The following is a 20,264-nucleotide window of genomic DNA, read 5'->3' as shown; positions in this document are numbered from 1 at the left end:
CCCCGTACGGACGTACATCGTCCCGAGGCGCATTCCCTGGATATGGCTTAGCATACATGGACAAGACTGGTTGGCCGTTTGGTTGTTTGGTGTTAACGATCTCAAAACATTGTGGTGAGATCTTGAATATGACGTCCTTGATTCCGGGGGACGATCGACGCGGAGAGATATCATCCCGTCAATCATCACAGCCTTGCATACCTACCGAGACCTACCTAGACAACTCAAGAAGTGCATTTGGAGGTTTTATAGGTTGGAAATATGCTGCATTGAGAAGTCGACATCGCGCTGCGCTGCTTGAAAAAGCATCACGGGTGGAAATGATGGTACATGTACTCCGTAGGGTCGTCTGAATCAATAGCCTGCATTTTCCAATTCCTGCTCTGTCCATTCCCATAGCTTCCTGCCTGCGTCCGCATTACTTGCCCAGGTATTACTCTGCAGTTTCCCGACAGGCGTGTAATACCCTCCATTCTTGAGTTCCTCCTTTTTAGCCCCGGCCGCCAACCACAACGAGTTCAGCGCTCCCGCTGCTATTGATTGGAAGATCAATGGGCCGATCACCTGCGAGCCATATTTTAAGATTGGGTTCGCCTCTGAATTTGGTCCATACAAGTCTGTCTTGATCATGCCAGGGTGTAGAGACACGCTGGTTAGTGCCGGGTAGCGTCGCGCAAGTTCAGCGGCGAACATGATGTTGGCAGCTTTCGAGGCGCCGTAGCGTGCCCATGGACCTTGAGCGTTGAGTTTCTCTGTGGACAGGACCGTATCGAGATTGGGGGACATGTGCCATGCTTCCGACGATAGCGACAGGATGCGTACGTCGGAATTGTGTTGCTTGGCCGTCTTCTCGAGGGTGGGCAGAAGAAGCTTGGTCAGCAGGAAATGGCCGACGTGGTTGGTGCCTAGCTGGATCTCCTGGCCCGAGGGCGTCTTCCCTGGCGGGACTGCCATGATGCCTGCGTTGAGGATCAGGATGTCAAGTCGGTCGGTGCGGCTGGTGACTTGTTCGGCGGCTTTTTGGATCGATGGGAGAGATGTGAGGTCGAGTGGCAAATATTCGATGTCGACATCTTGGGAAGTGTTGGCTTTGATGGAAGCAATGGCATCTCGGGCTTTGGATTCTGTTCTCGCGGCCAGGAAGATCTTGCGAGGGTTGTGTTTGGCGAGTTGGAGGACTGTTTCTCTGCCGAGTCCAGCATTTCCGCCGGTGACAAGAACGACCTTGTTGGTGAGGTCAGGAATGTCTCTCTCCGGCTTGAATGATGTACTGATGTTGAATGGCCACATGCTGGCGACACGGGGAAGATAGATTTCGATGGCTAGCAGAGGATGAAAAGCATAAGGTAAGAGTAAACCTGTAGCTAGATGGAAGAGATCTCGGACGTTCGCGAAGCTTGGGATGCTCGAGGTATTTGTGAGAGTAGAACTTGGTGGTTTCTCCTCGGTGAGGTTGATATTGCCAGACTTTTGTACGTCGTCGATTTGTTCCTTATTCAATTGTTGCAGCACTGGTTGTGGAGACATTTGCGCAGAAACTTCACTCCGTCTTGTCTTTGGGAGGCTGTTTACATGCCGCTTTGGACTCAAGTGTAGACGTCACGGTCCTCGCGCGTGGGCTTGAGCAAGCCAGAAGATGGTCCAAGGTCTTCTTCATCCGTGCGGAGAAAACGGTATGGCCGCGATGCTGCAAGGTTTCATTTCATACGGCCGCAAGATTCGGGCAGATTATGTCTACCACATCATTATCATGTTTGCAAAATCTGGAGAGGCAAAGGTATTTTGAAATCAGCTGCAGAGGTGGACTGTTTTCCTACATCCGTGTTCGCTCAAACGCAGCTTTGAAATATATCTATGATGCAACACGCGGCTACCTTGTGCGGCTGTACTGATTCATGGGTATCATCCTTTGCGTTGCTCGCCTTCGCCCAACTCCTCGCTATGCCACAAAAAAACAATGCTGCCGCTGCTTAGTAACAGAAGCCTTCAACATGAAGATAAATTCCCTGTGCTCCGGTCCCTTTATGTACTGCACGTTCATCACTCAGCGCGACGACACTCCGTCGAACATCATCCTGCAAACCCTGAGGGCCGCAGACGACCACTGCACTCTCGCCATCAGCTTCCTCCAGTACTTTCCGGATAATGCTCCTAGGCTTTGGTCGGCCGGCCACCATCTTAAGGCGGGGCGTCGTCGCTGTGGGTTTGGCGTTTCCTTTCTCAACGACTGACAAGGACGACGCTGAACTTGATGAAGGTGCGCAACAGCAGCATGTCTTTGGTGAGCCGTCTTCATCGACAGTGGCTCTGCAGCAGCAAGTCCCGTCTGGGCCGCAACCACCGTTGCTATTATCACTGGACTCGACTGACCTCACGTCGATCTTTTGGTCTGTTCTCTTCTTTTCATCTTCAAGCTCATCGATCTTCGTCATCGCGATCTCGGCAGTTCCGTGTGCAGCCGGCTCGCAAGCACTCTCAGTATTGGATGCTTCTAGTTCTTCGTCGCAAGTGACGTAGATGCTCAAGTCAAGCTCCTTATCAGAATGTCCTTCATGTTTTCGTATATCTTCCACGTCCGCCAGCGCAGTTTCAAGCTGCTCTTGGAACCAGGTCACCCGATCTCGAGCCTTCACCACCCAAACAAATCGTATTCTTTTGTTGACGATGGCGGAACCTCCGGCGACGCTATCCTTCCACCTTTGCACAATATCTCGCATGAGGGGAACTGTGAAGGTCGACCCAGTACTGCCAGCCAGGAAACAAACAGAGTCAAATTGTCGCAGAGGCCTGATTTGACCATATGGTCCCTCAACTCCAACAAGCCTTTGTCCAAGAACCGCAGAATTGTCGTGACTCGGAAGACCTATGTTCTTCTGAGCAAATCGATGGAAACGCTTAGTGCCGCCGCTTCGAGCTTGTACAAGGAACTCCAGTTTCTCGTCAGATGGTATCGACGCAATGCTAAAGGGATGACTTTGCAAAGGCACCACGGTGTGGCACGATAGGAAGACATGTTGTCCAGGTTTCCATCTCAGTACCGGCTTATCAATAGTGATTCGGGTGATATTGCCTGCTAGAGGAGTCAAGGTAGCTTTGTTCGCCCATAGCCAATCTCTTCCTTGCACTCGGCGGTGGAAGAAGGAAAAGTTCGCAAAGAGCGTAATGGCGAACCGCAAAACTCGGTCGAAAAAAAAGATCCCGACACACGCCCAGATATAGCCCGGGCCATAATCGACGTGAATCATGACGCAGCCAATGAATCCGGAGAACAGGATGAGATGTGAGACCAGAAAGACCTCGTAGCTCATTCGTCTCACAGGAGCAAAGGAGGTAGCCACAATGGCGGTCAGGATGCACCAAGCGGCAAACCCTGTTTGAGTCATGTTGTCTGTGGCTAGCTTGACCTTGATGTAATCGTAGCGCGCCCAACTTCTAAACCAGAAGCCAAGGTGAAAAGTGGCTGTCAACCACAGTATACGTGACACCCATCGATGTAACCAATTTAGTCGCTCGTAGCCCACTCCCGACAAGAAGCCAATGACGTTTTGCTTGCCAGCGAGCAAGAATATCAGAGGAAGCTGTGTCTGAGCCATACAACCGCATCTGTAGGCAATGTCCTCCCAACTCCACTGGTCCTCTGTGTCATATTTGTAAAAGCAGAACACACAAATCGTGGTGAGATAGGACAGCACCACAATGGTCTTGCCCAAGGGAGGCGAGCGGACCTTGAGCCAACCTAGTTGATACGTGGGGAGTGAAGAGGCATTGATCTCGCGAGTGGCTGCCGTCACTGTGGCATAAAAGGTCCATAGGAAAGACTTTGGCCTTGCAGTCAGGCTTCGCTGCCGTTGCCACAGAAGAATGTGGTCGAGTAGGTTGAGCAGCGCGGCGAAGGCAATGACAGAGCCGATGACAACCCAAAACATCTTTTGCATGTAGAAATACCCTGGAACGCCATCTCCAGCACTCATGCTTCCCATGTCCATATTCCCCATGTCGTGGTCGTGTTGCCGCACAAAAAGAGCCATGATGGTGATTTGTAAGGTGACAGAACGAGCGATAACTTTTCCCAGGCTGACAGAAGAACGCAGAGCCCCCAAGAAAGATTCTGTACAGTGGTTTGCGCTTCCTATTCCATGAAGACCATCGAAACAACAGTCGTCATCAACCGATACTCAGCGGCCAAAAACTAAAGGGTCGTTTATGTGCCAGACTCTCCTTCTTTCACCAGCTGAGAAATTTGACGGTAAAGAAAAAGGTGCGGTGCAAAGATACGTTTGAATGAGGTCTGGGTAGTTTCAAGCCAGGTTGAGATGTCGAAGTACTTCGTACTATGATAGAAATATGCTCTGTACCCAAATTTGCCATGATGAGAACCGGTCCACTGGTGAGCATCGGAGGGGCAAACGCGCCTGTAGGGGGATCCAAAAAGGAACAAAGGTGACTTTTCAGCGCATCTGACAGGCTGGACAGAGGGATCGTTTAGATCGTGGAGGATTTCTGGACAACGGCGTGCAAGGGGGCAGCTTGAGAACAAAGCCACCCGACAGGCGCCGCATCCGCAGCTAAAGGGCGAAATGGATAAACCTGCTCGCCAAGAACTTGCTCAAAGGACAATGGGCCGCTTCTCGAACTCCATGTCACCCAACAGTCGTAGAGAAGTGGACCAAGGATCATGCATGCCCTCTGCCACACTGCTGGATCATGCATTCACACCCTACACGTTCTTTTCTGTAACATGCTCAGGTCTCATTTTCTCGACTGTCATCATCTTACAACTTGCTCGAGGTCTCGAGGTCTTGAGTAACCAAGTCAACATATACCCAAAGTCTGGACGCTCGCGACGCACTCACTCTCGTGTCGAAATCTTTATACTCAGTACGGAGTACAACACAAAACAACGCACTATGTCACATTCAATGTCCGACATGGCCTCGGACTCGATGTCCTCGATGTCCATGACGATGATGTTCACCAACAGCCACACCACACCCCTCTATGCCAATTCATGGACGCCCTCATCAGAAGGAGGCTATGCCGGCACATGCATCTTCCTTGTTCTTCTCGCCATGATGCTACGACTCCTCTTTGCAGCAAAGGCAATCTGTGAGCAGAGGTGGTTGATGAATGCGCAGAAACGCCGCTATGTCTTGGTTCGAGGTCGGACGACAGAGGCAGGCAGAATCGATCAGGATCCCGATGCGAAGACGGGTTCTCTTGTCACTGCAAATGGTGTCGAGGAGAATGTCAAGGTTGTACAAGCAAAGGCCGGAGCAGTGGTACCTTTTCGGCTCTCTGTCGACGTGCCTCGTGCTTGTCTTACCACAGTTATTGCTGGGGTATCCTACTTGCTGTGAGTTGAAAAACCTTGAGTGATTCGAGACTATGCTGATCCTTGAGCAGAATGTTAGCGGTCATGACGATGAACGTGGGCTACTTTCTGTCCGTGCTGGCAGGAGTCTTTGTTGGCGAGTTGATGGTCGGCAGATATGCGCAGATCGACGAACATTTGCATTGAGCGACTTCTTTGATACCGGACACTGCTGAGCTGAGCTGAGCTGTGTTCCCATGTTGCAACGTCTAGCGAGTTACGAGTAAGAGCATCCCATGAACATGGGATGCGGCAGGATTTTCATTTTTGAACTTCTAGAAAACGTACGACATACTACGGTCTCAGCGGTAATGAAACTCGCTTAACCGGGGTGCAAAACAGCTGCCGCTTGAATCGTCGAAGGAGCAGTTGGCATGGCATTGAACAGGAGCCCTCCTGCCACACAAATTGTCCTCGCTGCTGTTTGTCGTCGAATGGCACCCTAGAGCCCAAATTACACGATTTACCCATGAGACCATAGTATACTGTAGTATCTACACGTTGCGTGTGATCCTGCCTCCCCGCCTGTTCGTACCTAGGTAGGTTCTGTACCACCGTGACTACACGAGTATTTGGCAAAATCAGCACCAGCCTTCGATGAGCATGTTGATGTGGATCTCTGATCACTCTTCTCTCCGCTTCTTGGCTTGTCCCTGAAATTGACCCCTGTCCGGTCCTGTCCTCAATTCCTGTCCGCCAAAAATGTGAGCAAGTTTCCACTCTCCACCACGACGTTTGCTCTTCCCAACCACGAGATGGCACTTGCCTGTGACAAAGACGCCGCTCTCGACGCGACGCGAACCGAGCCCAGCTACTCCGTATCAATAAGCTCTATAAGCAAACTAAGCTACCACGCGAAAGGAGAACAAGCTACAAACGTGGCGGTCTAGCTAACGCAGGTCGACTACCTTCCCTGTCCCATCCACTCCCATCATTACTGCCCTGACAATTTTGGCCGTGGCTATATTCTTCGTGACTGCCCCGGAGCTCAGGTACTCTTCCATACTGCCTCATCTCCCTTGCTCTCTTCTCTCCATCCGGCTTCCACAGCAGAATATCGAGTCAGTTCATCTCGAGACCGACATCATGATTCCTCAATCGCTTCTCGCCGTCCTCTCTCTGCCCCTCCTCGCCTCTGCTCACTTCCATATGCTCTACCCTACTCCTCGCAGCGATGTCGACGATACAGAGGCTACATTTCCTTGCGGTGGTTTCGCAGTCTCTACAAACCGTACCTTGGTCTCCAACTCCGCCTTTCCGGTGGCACTCGAGATGGGACATGACCGGACTGTTATTCAAATGCTTCTTGCATTGGGCAGCAACCCTGGTGACAATTTCAACATTACTCTGGAACAAACCTTCCAGCAGCAAGGTGAAGGAGACTTCTGCTTGCCAACCGTCAAGCTGCCTAGCGGCTTGAACCTCACAGACGGCACAAACGGTACCTTACAAGTCGTCACTGATGGTGAGGGCGGTGGTGGTCTCTATATCGTCTGTCTACCCTTGAATCTCTTGTCGTTGCAGTAACTGACATATCTTCAGTGCGCCGATCTCACTTTCACGTCCGCGCCAACCATCCAGTCCCTCCCAAGCTCCTGCACGAACGGAACCGGCGTGACAGCCTCTCCTCTCTCCTCCAATGTTAATGCCAACGAGACCAACGCCGATGGCTCACCTCAAAGCGGCTCTGGATCTTCTGGCTCATCTTCCGCATCAGCGAGTGGAAGTCCCAGTGCCACAGCGAGTGGGGCATCTAGTTCCGAGACTGGCAACCATGCGGCTGTCTTTACTGCTGGATGGGGTGTGCTAGGTGCTGCCGTGTTGGGTGCTATCGCGTTGACGTAACGCAATCAAGCAAGTAGCGAACGCAATATTCGACTATTACGCAAGCAGCATTGAAGAATATGTAGAAACATCTCGAGATCAAGCGAAGCCTCTACCACACTTCCAGCCCTTGCGGGCTTGAAGGTCCTGTACAAAATTTCGCACCATCATGCCGAAACGGAACGAGTGACGAAGAATTTCTCTTTTGAATTTGTGGCTCACCTCCCATTGTTGGAGAATCTGCATCGAGCGTACTCATCAAGGCCACGTCTCGACCAAGTTCCACTCACCTATCGTATCGCTGGGCTGTCTTCCCCCGGGACCACCAGCCTCCTCAGCCAGCGTCCATACCTGTCTCTTTGTGTTTGCAGGGTCAGTCAAGTCGACAGCTTCCACCTGCTCTGGCGTGATGATACAGACTCGGAAATTTTTCCTCGCCAGCGGTTCGTCTGATAGATGCCCAGCTTTTTGTCCAAGCCCTTCTCCTGCTTGCTCGTCTTTGCCCAGATCCAGAGCTTTACCAGGCTCTGGATTCTTGAATGATCCTCGCATCATGGGTGATAAATTCTCAAAGTGGTTCTCTGCCTCACGCGTCCATGACCAATCCTTAGCTTGTTCCGTATGGCCTTCTTTCGTCCGCATATACCGCCCAACTTCGGCCTTGACGGTGACTGTCCCCGAGTTCTGCGCAACCTCGCCGCCTTCGATGTCGTCGGGTCCGATGATCCAGCATTTACCCCGTACTCGCCATTGTGTGTTTGTGTCCTTGACCCAGTACACGGCTTCGATTGGACCGCCGCCTCCTGATCCTGAGCGTGACTGCGCTAGGTCTCCTTTGCCCTTACCCGTCGCAAAGATGTCATACGTCTTGCTCATGCGGGCGTCTGTGGTGAAAGTGGGACAGTCGGATTCGTAGATGGGAGGGTTCTTGGGGAGTTTGTTATGTTCGTTCTCCGGCAGCGAGGCCCAGAAACCGCGAAAAATGCAGGTTCGAACACGGGGAAAGCCGTCTTTAGTGACTGTTGCGAGCATGAACTCGGCGCCTGAGCCTCTGTTGCCAGCAGACTTTTCGAGATGCTCCTGGAATTTCTGTTTCCATGGCGCTGTGGTTGTGGATGTTGGATGGGACATGGTGGATGCAAGACGAGTGAGACGGTGCAGTGTCCTAGCCGCCAGATTGAGAGATGATTGAAGTGATAGATGAACAGGGTTACTTTCCTAGACACTGCCAAACTCACGACTATCAGATCATATATTTGTCCTTTGAACAGTGCATTCATCAATGACGCGCTGATTTTCCTTTGGAATCATCAAAAGTCACAAATGACGTCGAGAGATGGACTGCCACTGTCAACGAGATCTCAGATCTTGCCCCACTTGGATTGAAACGCGTCCCTGGCGAGGCTGAGAATCGTGGCTAGTTGGGCTTGTGCTTGGTTGCCCTCGAAACGCTCGACTATGCCCATTTCGCACGAAGTGTAAACCGTAGCCCGTTTAGCATAGGCATACCCTCCTCTTCTCAATCGTCTGTTGGTGATCTTTTTCTTAGCCTGCGCAGCCGGCCTCGAGGTACTTTTGCTGATCTGCCGTGAATCTTGTTGTCTTGTGATTGGAAAGTGACGGCAAAATAAAGTGACTGTCTTCACCACAAAAAGGCTGACGCGGTGCGCGGAAAGGGTTACCTGCAAAGTACCTGCCACGGTCACCAAAACATTTCATTCTCCGAACCCAACCACAATGGCTGTCGCCAGTACCCCTCGCCCTCTCTCGTCGCGATCACAGCAAGACCTCAACATGGTTATGCCAATGCCTCCCCCTCTCCTGCACACTCGTTCAGGCAACGAGCTGTACGATCGTCCTCAAACTCCCACAACGCCAGGCGGAAATCATGGTTTCACGAGCCCAGTCCAGACGCCGCAGGGCAGTCCAAGCAAGAAACAGCTCCCTCCAGGTGCCAATGACCTCCCAAATGTCTTTGACAATGCGATGAAACTCGCCCCTGTCTCGCCTACGAAGGGTCAGCCTATGTCACCGACCAAACAAGGACTCTCAGTTAGCAATGACAACATCAGCAAGGACCCCTTTGCAGACCACAACAATCAGCACTATGGCCGCTCTGAAAGTCCAACGCGTCAGTCTAACAAGGAAAATGCTCCTGCGAGATATGGAAAGGATGTCCAGCAGAACCATGCTGCGCTGTCAAGACAAGAACAGTACCAGCCAACTGAGTCCAGGAAGACCATCACACGAGGCTTGACTACAGAGGAGATGCAGAAATTGCAGCTTCCAAAAGTCAAGCGTCTTGCCAATGTCACTCAACTGTGTAAGTACCCCTGCTCAGTGATGAGCCCAGGCAAGCTAATCTGATTAGACTTCCTCGACTACTACTTCGACCTTCTGTCTTACGTCCACAACCGTCAAGCTCGAGAAACCGCCTTCAAGGCCTCCTTTCCTGCTCCTCCTGACACTCCAGTCGAAGAATATGATACTGCTCTGCAAAAGTATCTTGGCCGTGAGCGTGCTAATCTGCGCAAACGCCGCACTCGCCTCCGACATGGTGACTTCCAGATCCTCACACAGGTTGGACAAGGTGGTTATGGTCAGGTCTATCTGGCTCAAAAGAAAGACACACGCGAAGTCTGCGCTCTCAAGGTCATGAGGAAGAAGCTGCTGTTCAAGCTTGACGAGGTCAGACACATCTTGACTGAGAGAGATATCCTGACCGCTGCGAAATCCGACTGGCTCGTTAAGTTGCTCTACTCCTTCCAAGACGACGAACAGATCTATCTTGCCATGGAATACGTGCCAGGAGGTGACTTTCGAACACTATTGAACAACACCGGGGTTCTTCACAACCGTCATGCACGATTCTACATTGCCGAGATGTTCGCCTGTGTTGATGCTTTGCACACTTTGGGCTACATCCATCGCGATCTCAAGCCGGAGAACTTCTTGATCGATGCTACTGGCCACGTCAAGCTCACCGACTTCGGTCTTGCTGCTGGTATGTTGAGCCCGATCAAGATTGAGAGCATGAGAATCAAGCTTGAAGAGGTTGGAAACACACCTGTGCCCTTCGGTATCACTCCAGTCGAAGACCGGTCAGCTGACCAGCGACGTGAGGGTTACCGCTCGCTTCGAAAGAAAGACATCAACTACGCCAAGTCGATTGTCGGATCTCCTGACTATATGGCTCCGGAGGTTCTCAAAGGTGAACAATACGACTTTACTGTCGATTACTGGTCTCTGGGATGCATGTTGTTCGAGGCTCTTGCTGGGTATCCACCATTTGCCGGCGCAACGGTCGACGAGACATGGCAGAACCTGAAGAGATGGCAGCGTGTCCTGCGGAAGCCCATCTACGATGATCCAAACTACTTCCTCAGCAAGCGAACCTGGGACCTGATCACTCGTCTGGTTGCTGGGAAGGACAATCGGTTCAAGAACATCTCCGAGATCCACAAGCATGAATACTTCGCCGAGGTTGACTTCAGTGCTTTGAGAGAGCAGAAGGCACCATTCGTCCCCGAACTCGACTCGGACACCGATGCTGGATACTTTGACGACTTCAGTAACGAGGCCGATATGGCCAAGTACAAGGAGGTTCATGACAAGCAGAGAGCTCTCGAGGACATGGCTGAGCGTGATGAGAAGATGAACAAGGGTTTGTTTGTTGGTTTTACATTCAGGTACGTTTGTCCCAGTCTCTCGTTCGTAGTCACAGGCAGAAGGCTAACGCACACGCAGACATCGCAAGCCTGATCCCGAGGGAAGCCCAAGAAAGAAGATCGAGACAGATGGCACCTTTGGAACGATCTTCTGATCGCTCAACAATGCGGGTGCACAGGTCTAGGTGTCTGCCAAAGGCGCACAAGTATGGTCATGGCGCGTTGGGCCTTTCAGGCAAATTTCAGTATGACATTCAGGGATTCTACGAACGAAGTACAGGGTCGAAGGAGTAGATTTGCCAACAGGGGCGTGGGTCAATGGCGTTGAGCTGGTTGCGCGTAACACTGCGGACTGCACGGTCAAGAATCGGTCTGCACATGCGAAGTAATGTGGGATGATGGAACATGATGCTGGAGTATGCAAACGACGTTGGTGTATGCGCTTGGGCATGGAGTTGGACTCAGTCTTGGTGTTTGTGTCGGGGCTAGCAGGCATGAATACTAGCACAGGCATGGGCATGAGCATTAAGCACACATTGAATTGTTTTTAACCCGATCAATAATCTTGACCTGAATCTCTTTCCCGTGTCTTCTCTTTCTTTCCCTCTGGCCGGTCTTTCTCACCCGATGATCAGGGCCATGAATAATAAAATAGTGTTGGCTGTTTGATTTTGGTCCTTCTAGCAAAGGTCGTTCCTGACCTAATCTGGGTACTCTCCATCTCCAATCTGTGGCACACGACTCAGACAGAAGACGTCGAATTGAACTTCTTGAGTCTAGTCTTGTTGGGTGAGACCAGGGTTCTTCGAATAGACCTCGTAATCATGGCCCATTCTTCCAGTAGGTGACTTTCCCCACAGACCTACGAGTGTCGTCCTTCGCAAGACATGGGTTGTGATGACTGTTGCTGGCTCCGTCCCTGACTGTTCAACCTGTGATGCATGACTGATCTGCAAAGGGCGCAACCTCTTTTGACTGCCGTCCTTCAAATACATTCGAACACGGGAGGGAGCCCGTCCAACAAGACTCGTTCATAATGGTCATCCCTTCCAGGGTTCTTGTACGGCATCCGTTGCCGTAGCTGCGTTCATCTGAGATATGCAACGAGTGAGGTGTTCCATTTTCCAAGTCTTGTATGAAACGAACCGTAAACTGCTCTATATTCCAGGTTCAGCAGAAAAATAAGCCTGATGACGAGAGTGCATCCGGGCCTGCCCTTTCTTCCAGCTGATCATTCAACTGCTCGTACCTGTTTCTGCTGTGCAATTGGGCAAAACTTTGTGGGATTTTCAACTTTCTCAATCGAGGAAATTTTTGGACGTATTTTTCAAGGACCTCGACCGTCAAGACCGGTGCCGGGCTTGCCGCTGGAAATTGCTCCGTGAAAACCAGGACTGCGAGAAGACTTTCGTGGTCGACGTCGTTGAGATAAGCGCCTGTCTGCACGTTGCTCAGGTATTCATCTAAGCCTTTCCATTTGGCCATCTGTTCGGCCTGGTAAGCGGGGATTGCAAGTGTGGTGAGGCTGGGAAATGTCTTGAGGATTTTGCGGAAGGGGAACGCGTCATCATGCCCTGAGAGACCAATTTCGAGACAGTGGATGGTATTTGCGGTTAGGATGGCTGGATCCAAAGAGTGCAGTGAGCCGTAGCCTTTGCACTCTGCGATTCTGAGGGTGCGGAGGGTGTCCGGCCAGCTTTCAAACAGCACCGCCCATGATTCGATTTCGTCATATAAAAGGTCGCTTATTTGCAGACTCTGTAGGCGATTAGGCCAATGTGACTTTGGTTGAAGGTTACAACGGCCTCGAAGAGCATTTCGGGGAAGTTTGAGAGATGTCAAATGTTCGAGGTGGCCAATTGAATCCAGGAGTTGGCGTAGGCTCATGTCGTATGAGTCCGAGGATAAATCCAGGACTTGAAGATTCGTACACTTCGATAATGGAGCTAGACAAGCAATCCTGTGAATGATGAGACGAGTCAAGACATAGGGTGGCATTTACTGATGACTTACGAAAAGGTGACCGCCGGGGCTGCAAAGCTCAACAATGAATTTCGCGTTCTCCTAATGAGACGAGCGGTAAGACTCTTTGAGCTTTCGTAGGCGAGCCCGCCCATGTCAAGGTGCTTGATGCAGTTTTCTAGACCGACGCGAGGCTTGTGAGAACTGATGGGCGGACATAGCGTTCGAGCGAACTTGTCAAAGTTCCGATTGTCGAGAAGTGGGTGGGCATAGAGATGGCTGACTGAGGCGGCGTACCAGGACCTTGATACTAAGCAGCAAGCCCATATTGTAGACTGAGCCTTGAGGTCGTGAAATGAAGCTACATATGACAGGATGTAGCTGAGGACTTCAACAGGTAAATGAACTTCCGATCCTCGATAGACTGGATCACCAACTTTCATAGTAATGACAGTCCAGGAAAGGCCCGCCTCGTAGACGGCAGAAGCGTACAAGGCGCAGCGTGTCGAGGATCGGATATCTCTCCGAGCGAGATGCACAGTGTCCAGTCTCTAATGCGAATTATTGATGGGTCTGGAGCAGAGTTTCGTGGGTTGATGTAGTAAGACGCCTTGTACCCGCAGAGTGGCGTCGCGACGACGATGGCAATGGCGATCACGATCGGAGAGTTTTCCTCGAGGATTTCCATCTCCGCAAGTTTCTTTCTTTTCTTATTCCCACTCCCTGCCCTCCGACGAGGACATCACGCAATTGTGCCTAGGCAATGTACAGTGAGCAAGAAAATATTAAGGAGTGGAATGATGCATCTGCCAGCAGACGAAGAGGGAGCAATCGAAGCACGTCGCGATATGTGCTTTGTAAGACTGGAGAGGTCCGTCACCGCCCCAAGAAGAATTCCTTGCCAGAGGAGTTTGAGTGGTCATGGAAAGAAGAAGATCTTTGAAGATGGAAGGTCGATATGATTGTGTGAAAGATGAGTGGTATTGGTATAGTAATGCACTTTCGTTGTTGTGCTCGATGAACTGGCAGTTGCCTCTGTTATGTTCCTTCAATTCACCTTCCCATCTCGATTGCCAGAACATATGCCTTTCACTACTGATCCTTCCAGCTTCTCATCGCATCGGTCGACTAGTACTGCATGAGGTCGAGAGTACAGCTGCTTCGTGTTTGGCTCGAGTTTTCACTGTTTATCTCATCTATTGTGCCTCACCCTCTCCCGTCTTCTCTGACCCCAGTTCTGTTCGCAAACCAACTTACGAACCTCGTCAAATGTCTCGGTATGAGCCTCATGATTTCTACTGACTTTCCATCTTCTTGATGAGTTGCACTCTAAGGCTCTGAAACAATCTTTCTTTCTGCCGTCCCTGTGACAAGGTCACTTTCCACCGAGTCGATCTGCTAATTCCACCAGCGCGCAGCCAGCTACGGACACATTAATGATATCTGATTTTATCCTTGGCCACTAAGAAATTGGAACCTGCCCAAAAGAGACGGAAATGTTGGAAATCTAAACAACCCTTTCAGATCGAGGTTTGGCAATCATATTTCTCTTCTCGCCAGTCAAATTCTGAACCGAAACAGGTACTTCCCTTTGTCCACTCATTTCCAAACATGTTGGGTGCTCGAGCCCGTGCCGCGGAATACCATGCCTTCAAGGCTGCTACCGCAAGACAAGCCTCTCGCGAAGCCGAGGAACAGAAATTACCTCCAAAAGCTGCTCCGATCTCGCTAAGTGCCTTTACCAAAAACCCTCACCTCAACCGCAACAAGGGCACCAAAGCATGGATTCCATTGGTCTTGGAGGATACACCGGAAAGCACAGTCGAATACGATTCTGAAAATTCCGAGGAAGACGCTGGAACCCTTTCCACTCCCACACGGCAAACAGGAGGCGTAGATCCTGGCAGTGCTTCTCTGACAAAGAATGAGACCCCCACAGGTCCTCGAAACCTCCAACCGGTCCGAATCAATCTGCCAAAATTGACCATACCTACCGCACCTAAAGCCATGGTGGCGGCTAACGACCGACCATCTGTGATCGTCAATCCGACCCCCAAGAGGATTCAGCAGCACTCTATCATCAGACAATCTCAACGAGATGCCGTAGTCAGTGTCCAAAGCTCCCCAAGCAACGCATCTGGAATGACTGGCAGTAGTGGGTTCCCATATCCCATGTACACTACGTGGCCGTTATACTTACAAAGCATGCCTGTACTAGGTCAATTTCCCATATCTGCTTTTAACCCGCCACAGCGTATTCGCCATATCATGGTCCCGTCAGACATCAGTCCTACCAAGCAAGAGAACAAACTTGAATTCTTATCCAGAGAGTACGCAGCCTCATCTTCTGCTCATCCCGGGCCAGCACAACCCTCATCGGACAGCTCTAGCATGGGTGGTAGTTCGATACTGTATCCCCCTCCATACCACCACTATATGAACATGCCTTCACTATGGGGACAGCATCAGTACACGGGTGAATTTGCTCAAAACAATTTGCAACGACCGATTATGCAACACGCAGGCTCGGACAGCTCCATCCCTACCTACGGACAAATGTCGAATACAATTCCGCAAGCCACAGCCGCGCTTTTCCGACGCTTCACCGAGTCGGACACTTGTGAAATGCTTCCTGACCACATCACAGCAATTGACGAAGCATCAAATGCCGCTCTGCATCATGAACAACGTCATGCAATGGACACGTTTGTTGAAGAGCCGTATGACCGCAATACCAAGATGCAGAGTTTTGTGGAAGAACAGCAAGCACTGGCAAAGACAGGGAAGACGGTTCTACGTAATCCCGACCTGCATCGCCTCAAAATGAGTGAAGCTGCAACCCCGATTTCGACAACAGGCAGCATGGCAACATCGGAACGAGAGTCTAGTGGTTCTGCAATCGACGGACAAATAGACTCTAGCCCTGCATCGATCTTACGGCTTCCTCCTGGTCTTGAGCTACTGGCATCCCGGGCCAGAACACTGGAAGAATTTGAGTTCGAGGATGCAATCAGTCCAGAGGACGACGACCTTCAGAAAGAGTTCAATGTTGGCACAGCGGACTGGTTCGAACTCAAGCCTGTGGCCAAGGCTCAACGCTTGAAGATGAACAAGACTATGAGGCATGTCGCCGGTAGGGAGAACCCTGTGCCTTCCAAAACGGGGTCGCTGTGTACGCACGCTGATAGGAAGGCGGATATTGGCCATTGGATGCAGGACGACAGTCGAGATAAGCAGGCAGCTCGGACTTTGGTGGAGCAAATTGCCAAAGAGCACCGCAACTGTCGATTGTCAAGCTTGTCCGTTGGTGATGCGACTGTTAACGACCAAGCTGCGAGTGTTGAGATTGAGAGCGCTGCAATCAGTGCCGTTGGCAACATATGGGCCAATCTCACTACTCAAAAGACATTCGATTCAGAGATTCAGGATCTGGCCGGAGCTGGGGTTTCGTCTGTGTGGACCTACAAACCAGCTCCAGAGTATGCCATCGAAAGAGGTCGACTTCTATCAAGCATTTCTTCGAGCACGAGCTTCTTCGAGGAAGAGACTGACGGGTTCTACAATGCTCCCAGTCGCATCGCACGAGACCCCAGATTCCGACCACCAAGCAAGGAAGCCATCAAGCCAAAGGCAGAGGAAGACTGGAAGCATCGACATGACATGTATGGAAGAAGAAGAATGTGACCAGTCGGGAGAGGAAACAGCCCTGGACGGTGCGATATGGACGAGGTGGACTGCCATGGGAAATGAAAGTTGTAACCAGGCCAGGATCGGAATTTGAGTCGTAAACCTGGTCCAGCTTGCAAAGAGAACCTGTAGCGAGATGGGTTGATTGAGACAGGACGAAGAAGCATAGTTATCGTACGGAGTAAAGAGCTCCAGAATCAGGCCACAAGCTTCTATGCCCATCGCATCTCGCTCTGGTTTTTATGCAGCGAGGTAGCCTATACGGCGGAGCAATTAGACCGGAATGAAGCTCAAGTCATGACACTGACATAATCCATAATCGCCCTTGGAGAATTGAATTCGGCCGACGCAGGCAAATACTGCCCGCGTCAACTACATCTCTGGCCGCCACACCTCTCACTTGCTTCCGGGCTCATTATCTCTGCCATCTTTCCTACGCCTCTCTTGTCTGCCAGAGACCTCGAGTTCCGCACTGAGTCCTCTCCACCGGCCGCTTCGCCAGCAATGGCGACCAGACTACTGAGGCCGCAGCTGCTGCGGTCTTCGAAGGCCGCTTTCGAGTGCGCTTTTTGTGCACAACGCCGCACAACGCAGTTCTCAAGATTACGATATACCAGCAGATTACGGCAACCGATCTCCAGATCCTATGCCACCGTGAACCCTGGAGATCCGAAGCCGCCGCAGGAGGACCCAGAAAAGAAGGGCAAAGATGAAAAGGATACTTCCAAGTCCGAGAAAGACTCCAACCAGTCACAAAATGAAGAGTCGAAATCAAAAGAAACGGGTCAGCAAGAGTTCACCCAATTGAGTGAGGAGGAAGTCAAGCAAATCCAAGACCTCGCACAAATGATGAAAATGGGTCTACCGAAATCTCAAGCTGCGGCCATTGACGAGGCTGTCGAGCTTATGAAAAAGGGTGGAGTACCAAAGGAGCTTCGAGAAGTATTAGAAGCGCGAAGGAAGGATCCCAAACATCACATCTCCCTGGCGACTACAGTCCGACTTGTGTCGGTCTTTACCAAACTATCCCGCATGAGCCCCGAAGAGGTGCGCGAGAAATATGGACCAAAGGCGCAGTCCGCAAATACCGAGTCCCCCGAGGAAACCCCTTTGTTCGAGCAGTCTAACAAGAACCAGGACGGCAAGCAAAAGGGCAAGCAACAAGGAGGACAACAGAAGGGGAAGATGTATGAGCTTAGACTCGATGCTGGTACAACTGTTATGGCAGCCTTCCTCAGCTACTACATCTACCGCAGTCTATATCCTGGTGAAAATTCGAGGGACATTACATGGCAGGAATTCCGCACGACATTCTTTGACAAGGGCCTTGTTGATAAATTGACGGTCATCAATCGGAACCGTGTCAGAGTTGAACTACACCGTTCAGCGGTGGCCAACATTTACCCTGATTCGCCCGCCACCAGGCCCAATTTCTACTATTACTTCAATATCGGATCCGTCGAAGCATTCGAGAGAAAACTCGACGAAGCACATCAGGAGCTTGGTATTCCGAGCAGCGAGAGAATTCCGGTCGCATATTCTGACGAAGTGCCACTGAGCGCCGCCCTCTTTTCTTTTGGACCTACCATACTATTTATCGGAGCTTTGTTCTGGCTCTCCAGAAGAGCGGCGTCAGGAGGTGGTGGTCAAAGTGGCATCTTCGGTATCGGCAAATCTAGAGCGAAACGGTTCAACCACGAGACGGATGTCAAGACCAAGTTCGCCGATGTTGCCGGCATGGATGAAGCGAAGTTGGAAATCATGGAATTCGTTTCCTTCTTAAAAGATCCGTCCAAGTACCAGAAACTAGGCGCCAAAATTCCTCGAGGCGCAATCTTGTCTGGTCCTCCAGGTACTGGTAAAACACTTCTGGCCAAGGCAACAGCTGGCGAGTCTGGTGTCCCTTTCTACTCGGTGTCCGGCTCTGAATTCGTGGAAATGTTTGTCGGTGTTGGTCCGTCGAGAGTACGGGATCTGTTTGCGAATGCGAGAAAAAATGCACCCTGTATCATCTTCATCGATGAAATCGACGCCATCGGCAAATCGAGAGCGAAACAAAACTTTGGTGGTGGCAACGATGAGCGAGAGTCAACCCTCAATCAGATCTTGACGGAAATGGACGGTTTCAACACTTCAGAACAAGTCGTTGTCCTGGCCGGTACCAACAGACCTGATGTTTTGGACAAGGCACTAATGCGTCCTGGCCGTTTTGACAGACATATCTCCATTGACCGACCTACCATGGACGGACGCAAGCAGATCTTCCTGGTACATCTCAAGAAGATCGTGACAAAAGTCGACATGGAGTATTTGACCGGCCGTTTGTCTGCTCTGACACCTGGTTTCTCTGGTGCCGACATTGCCAACTGTGTCAATGAGGCCGCGTTGATCGCTGCTCGCGCAAATGCGCCTTCGGTTGAAATGGAACACTTCGAACAAGCCATTGAACGTGTCATTGGCGGTCTTGAGAAAAAATCGCTCGTGCTCTCACCAGAGGAGAAGAAGACAGTTGCTTACCACGAAGCCGGCCACGCCATTTGTGGCTGGTTTTTCAAGTACGCCGATCCTTTGCTCAAAGTTTCGATCATCCCGCGTGGACAAGGTGCATTGGGATATGCACAATACCTGCCTGCCGGTGGTAATGATGTATACTTGATGAGCGTCAAGCAACTCATGGACCGCATGGCTATGACTCTCGGTGGCCGAGTCAGCGAGGAGATCTGGTTCGATACCGTCACCAGTGGTGCGTCCGACGATTTCAATAAAGTCACGCGTATGGCTACTGCCATGGTTACAGAGTGGGGAATGTCCTCCAAGATCGGATATATACACTACAAAGACGACGAGCAGAGATTGCACAAGCCTTTCTCGGAAGAGACGGCACGCCAAATCGACCTGGAAGTCCGACGCATTGTTGATGACGCGTACAAGCAATGCAAGGATCTGCTGCTGGAAAAGAAGGATCAGCTGAAAGCCGTTGCTGAGGAATTGTTGAAGAAGGAGATGCTCGTGCGAGATGACCTGGTCAGAATATTGGGCGCCAGACCATTTGAGGATCCAGGCGATTTCCACAAGTACTTTAACAATTCGCAGGGAAAGAGTGCGCCGTAAGTGTTTCCCTGAAATATCCTATGTCTGAGGAAGTCGTGTGCTGACCTGCTGGTTTCCAGGCCCCCACCCCCGACTGAGCAAGAAGGACCTTCTGCGGACGAGCCTCTACCTGGATCTCCGGCGCCTGCGTTCAAGCGTATTGACGGGCCTGATTCGCGCATGTTCTAAGCACAGCGCCACACTTCCGGACGACTTTGGTTGATGCGCCGCGGTGATTGCCCTTTTGGAGAGACGTTTCTGTGCACCATCGCTAGCTTTTAAGTCTCCGAATGGCAGCGGCGCCATTGAATATGATGGATCCTGCAACTTCTTTTCCATCTCCCATCGAGCCACGCGTGCTCTGCTTTCCTCTGAAGAATGGCTCCGTCCAAATACTGACCAATCTCCATGAGCCATCATCAGCCTTGCCTCCTGGGCCGGGGTGATGTTATGGGAGGCTAGCTGGAATGCCTCTTCTGTGTATATATTTACCTCTTGTACCTGACTACTGTTTGCTTGCATATTGAGGCAAGCGGGTAGCACTATTTGCATGAATGCATTATGGCGGCGCATTGAGTAAATAGACTCGCAAGGCGCGGTGGCAAAATATGAGAGAATCGCTACTTTTCTTTTAAAATCCTCTACGTTGTTTTTATGCTTCA

At 51.1% G+C, this 20,264-nt stretch overlaps 9 protein-coding genes across 9 annotated transcripts; 5 read left to right on the top strand and 4 right to left on the bottom strand.

Moving 5' to 3' along the window:
* Positions 1–96: 96 nt before the first annotated feature.
* PV05_05769 (uncharacterized protein) lies at positions 97–1,615 on the bottom strand. Its single transcript, XM_013462308.1, has one exon. The coding sequence runs from the start codon at positions 1,525–1,527 to the stop codon at positions 355–357; it is 1,173 nt and encodes a 390-aa protein (XP_013317762.1). The 5' UTR covers positions 1,528–1,615; the 3' UTR covers positions 97–354.
* Positions 1,616–1,770: 155 nt separating this feature from the next.
* PV05_05768 (uncharacterized protein) lies at positions 1,771–4,470 on the bottom strand. The gene has a single exon (XM_013462307.1). It carries the CDS (start codon positions 4,026–4,028, stop codon positions 1,971–1,973), a length of 2,058 nt encoding a protein of 685 aa, XP_013317761.1. The 5' UTR covers positions 4,029–4,470; the 3' UTR covers positions 1,771–1,970.
* A 201-nt stretch (positions 4,471–4,671) lies between these two features.
* PV05_05767 (uncharacterized protein) lies at positions 4,672–5,917 on the top strand. Its single transcript, XM_013462306.1, has 2 exons — positions 4,672–5,353; positions 5,404–5,917. The coding sequence occupies exons 1-2, from the start codon at positions 4,680–4,682 to the stop codon at positions 5,516–5,518; spliced, it is 789 nt and encodes a 262-aa protein (XP_013317760.1). The 5' UTR covers positions 4,672–4,679; the 3' UTR covers positions 5,519–5,917.
* Positions 5,918–6,241: 324 nt separating this feature from the next.
* PV05_05766 (uncharacterized protein) lies at positions 6,242–7,417 on the top strand. Its single transcript, XM_013462305.1, has 2 exons — positions 6,242–6,862; positions 6,914–7,417. Exons 1-2 carry the CDS (start codon positions 6,458–6,460, stop codon positions 7,214–7,216), a joined length of 708 nt encoding a protein of 235 aa, XP_013317759.1. The 5' UTR covers positions 6,242–6,457; the 3' UTR covers positions 7,217–7,417.
* On the bottom strand, positions 7,411–8,347 carry PV05_05765 (uncharacterized protein). The gene has a single exon (XM_013462304.1). It carries the CDS (start codon positions 8,324–8,326, stop codon positions 7,454–7,456), a length of 873 nt encoding a protein of 290 aa, XP_013317758.1. The 5' UTR covers positions 8,327–8,347; the 3' UTR covers positions 7,411–7,453.
* Positions 8,348–8,733: 386 nt separating this feature from the next.
* On the top strand, positions 8,734–11,434 carry PV05_05764 (uncharacterized protein). Its single transcript, XM_013462303.1, has 3 exons — positions 8,734–9,518; positions 9,567–10,884; positions 10,943–11,434. The coding sequence occupies exons 1-3, from the start codon at positions 8,933–8,935 to the stop codon at positions 11,016–11,018; spliced, it is 1,980 nt and encodes a 659-aa protein (XP_013317757.1). The 5' UTR covers positions 8,734–8,932; the 3' UTR covers positions 11,019–11,434.
* Positions 11,394–13,310, bottom strand: PV05_05763 (uncharacterized protein). The gene is made up of 2 exons (XM_013462302.1): positions 12,877–13,310; positions 11,394–12,823 (listed from the first exon to the last, which is right to left on the bottom strand). Exons 1-2 carry the CDS (start codon positions 13,266–13,268, stop codon positions 12,034–12,036), a joined length of 1,182 nt encoding a protein of 393 aa, XP_013317756.1. The 5' UTR covers positions 13,269–13,310; the 3' UTR covers positions 11,394–12,033.
* Positions 13,311–14,436: 1,126 nt separating this feature from the next.
* Positions 14,437–16,518, top strand: PV05_05762 (uncharacterized protein; the record flags this gene model as incomplete). Its single annotated transcript, XM_013462301.1, has 1 exon — positions 14,437–16,518. The coding sequence occupies one exon, from the start codon at positions 14,437–14,439 to the stop codon at positions 16,507–16,509; it is 2,073 nt and encodes a 690-aa protein (XP_013317755.1). The 3' UTR covers positions 16,510–16,518.
* Positions 16,519–16,864: 346 nt separating this feature from the next.
* PV05_05761 (uncharacterized protein) lies at positions 16,865–20,239 on the top strand. Its single transcript, XM_013462300.1, has 2 exons — positions 16,865–19,619; positions 19,683–20,239. Exons 1-2 carry the CDS (start codon positions 17,017–17,019, stop codon positions 19,789–19,791), a joined length of 2,712 nt encoding a protein of 903 aa, XP_013317754.1. The 5' UTR covers positions 16,865–17,016; the 3' UTR covers positions 19,792–20,239.
* The last annotated feature ends 25 nt before the right edge of the window (positions 20,240–20,264 follow it).

Source organism: Exophiala xenobiotica, assembly GCF_000835505.1.
Source record: "Exophiala xenobiotica strain CBS 118157 unplaced genomic scaffold supercont1.3, whole genome shotgun sequence".
In the NCBI taxonomy this organism is placed as follows: domain Eukaryota; kingdom Fungi; phylum Ascomycota; class Eurotiomycetes; order Chaetothyriales; family Herpotrichiellaceae; genus Exophiala; species Exophiala xenobiotica.
The sequence above is the reverse complement of the archived record's forward strand: the minus strand, read 5'-3'. Positions and strand labels throughout refer to the sequence as shown.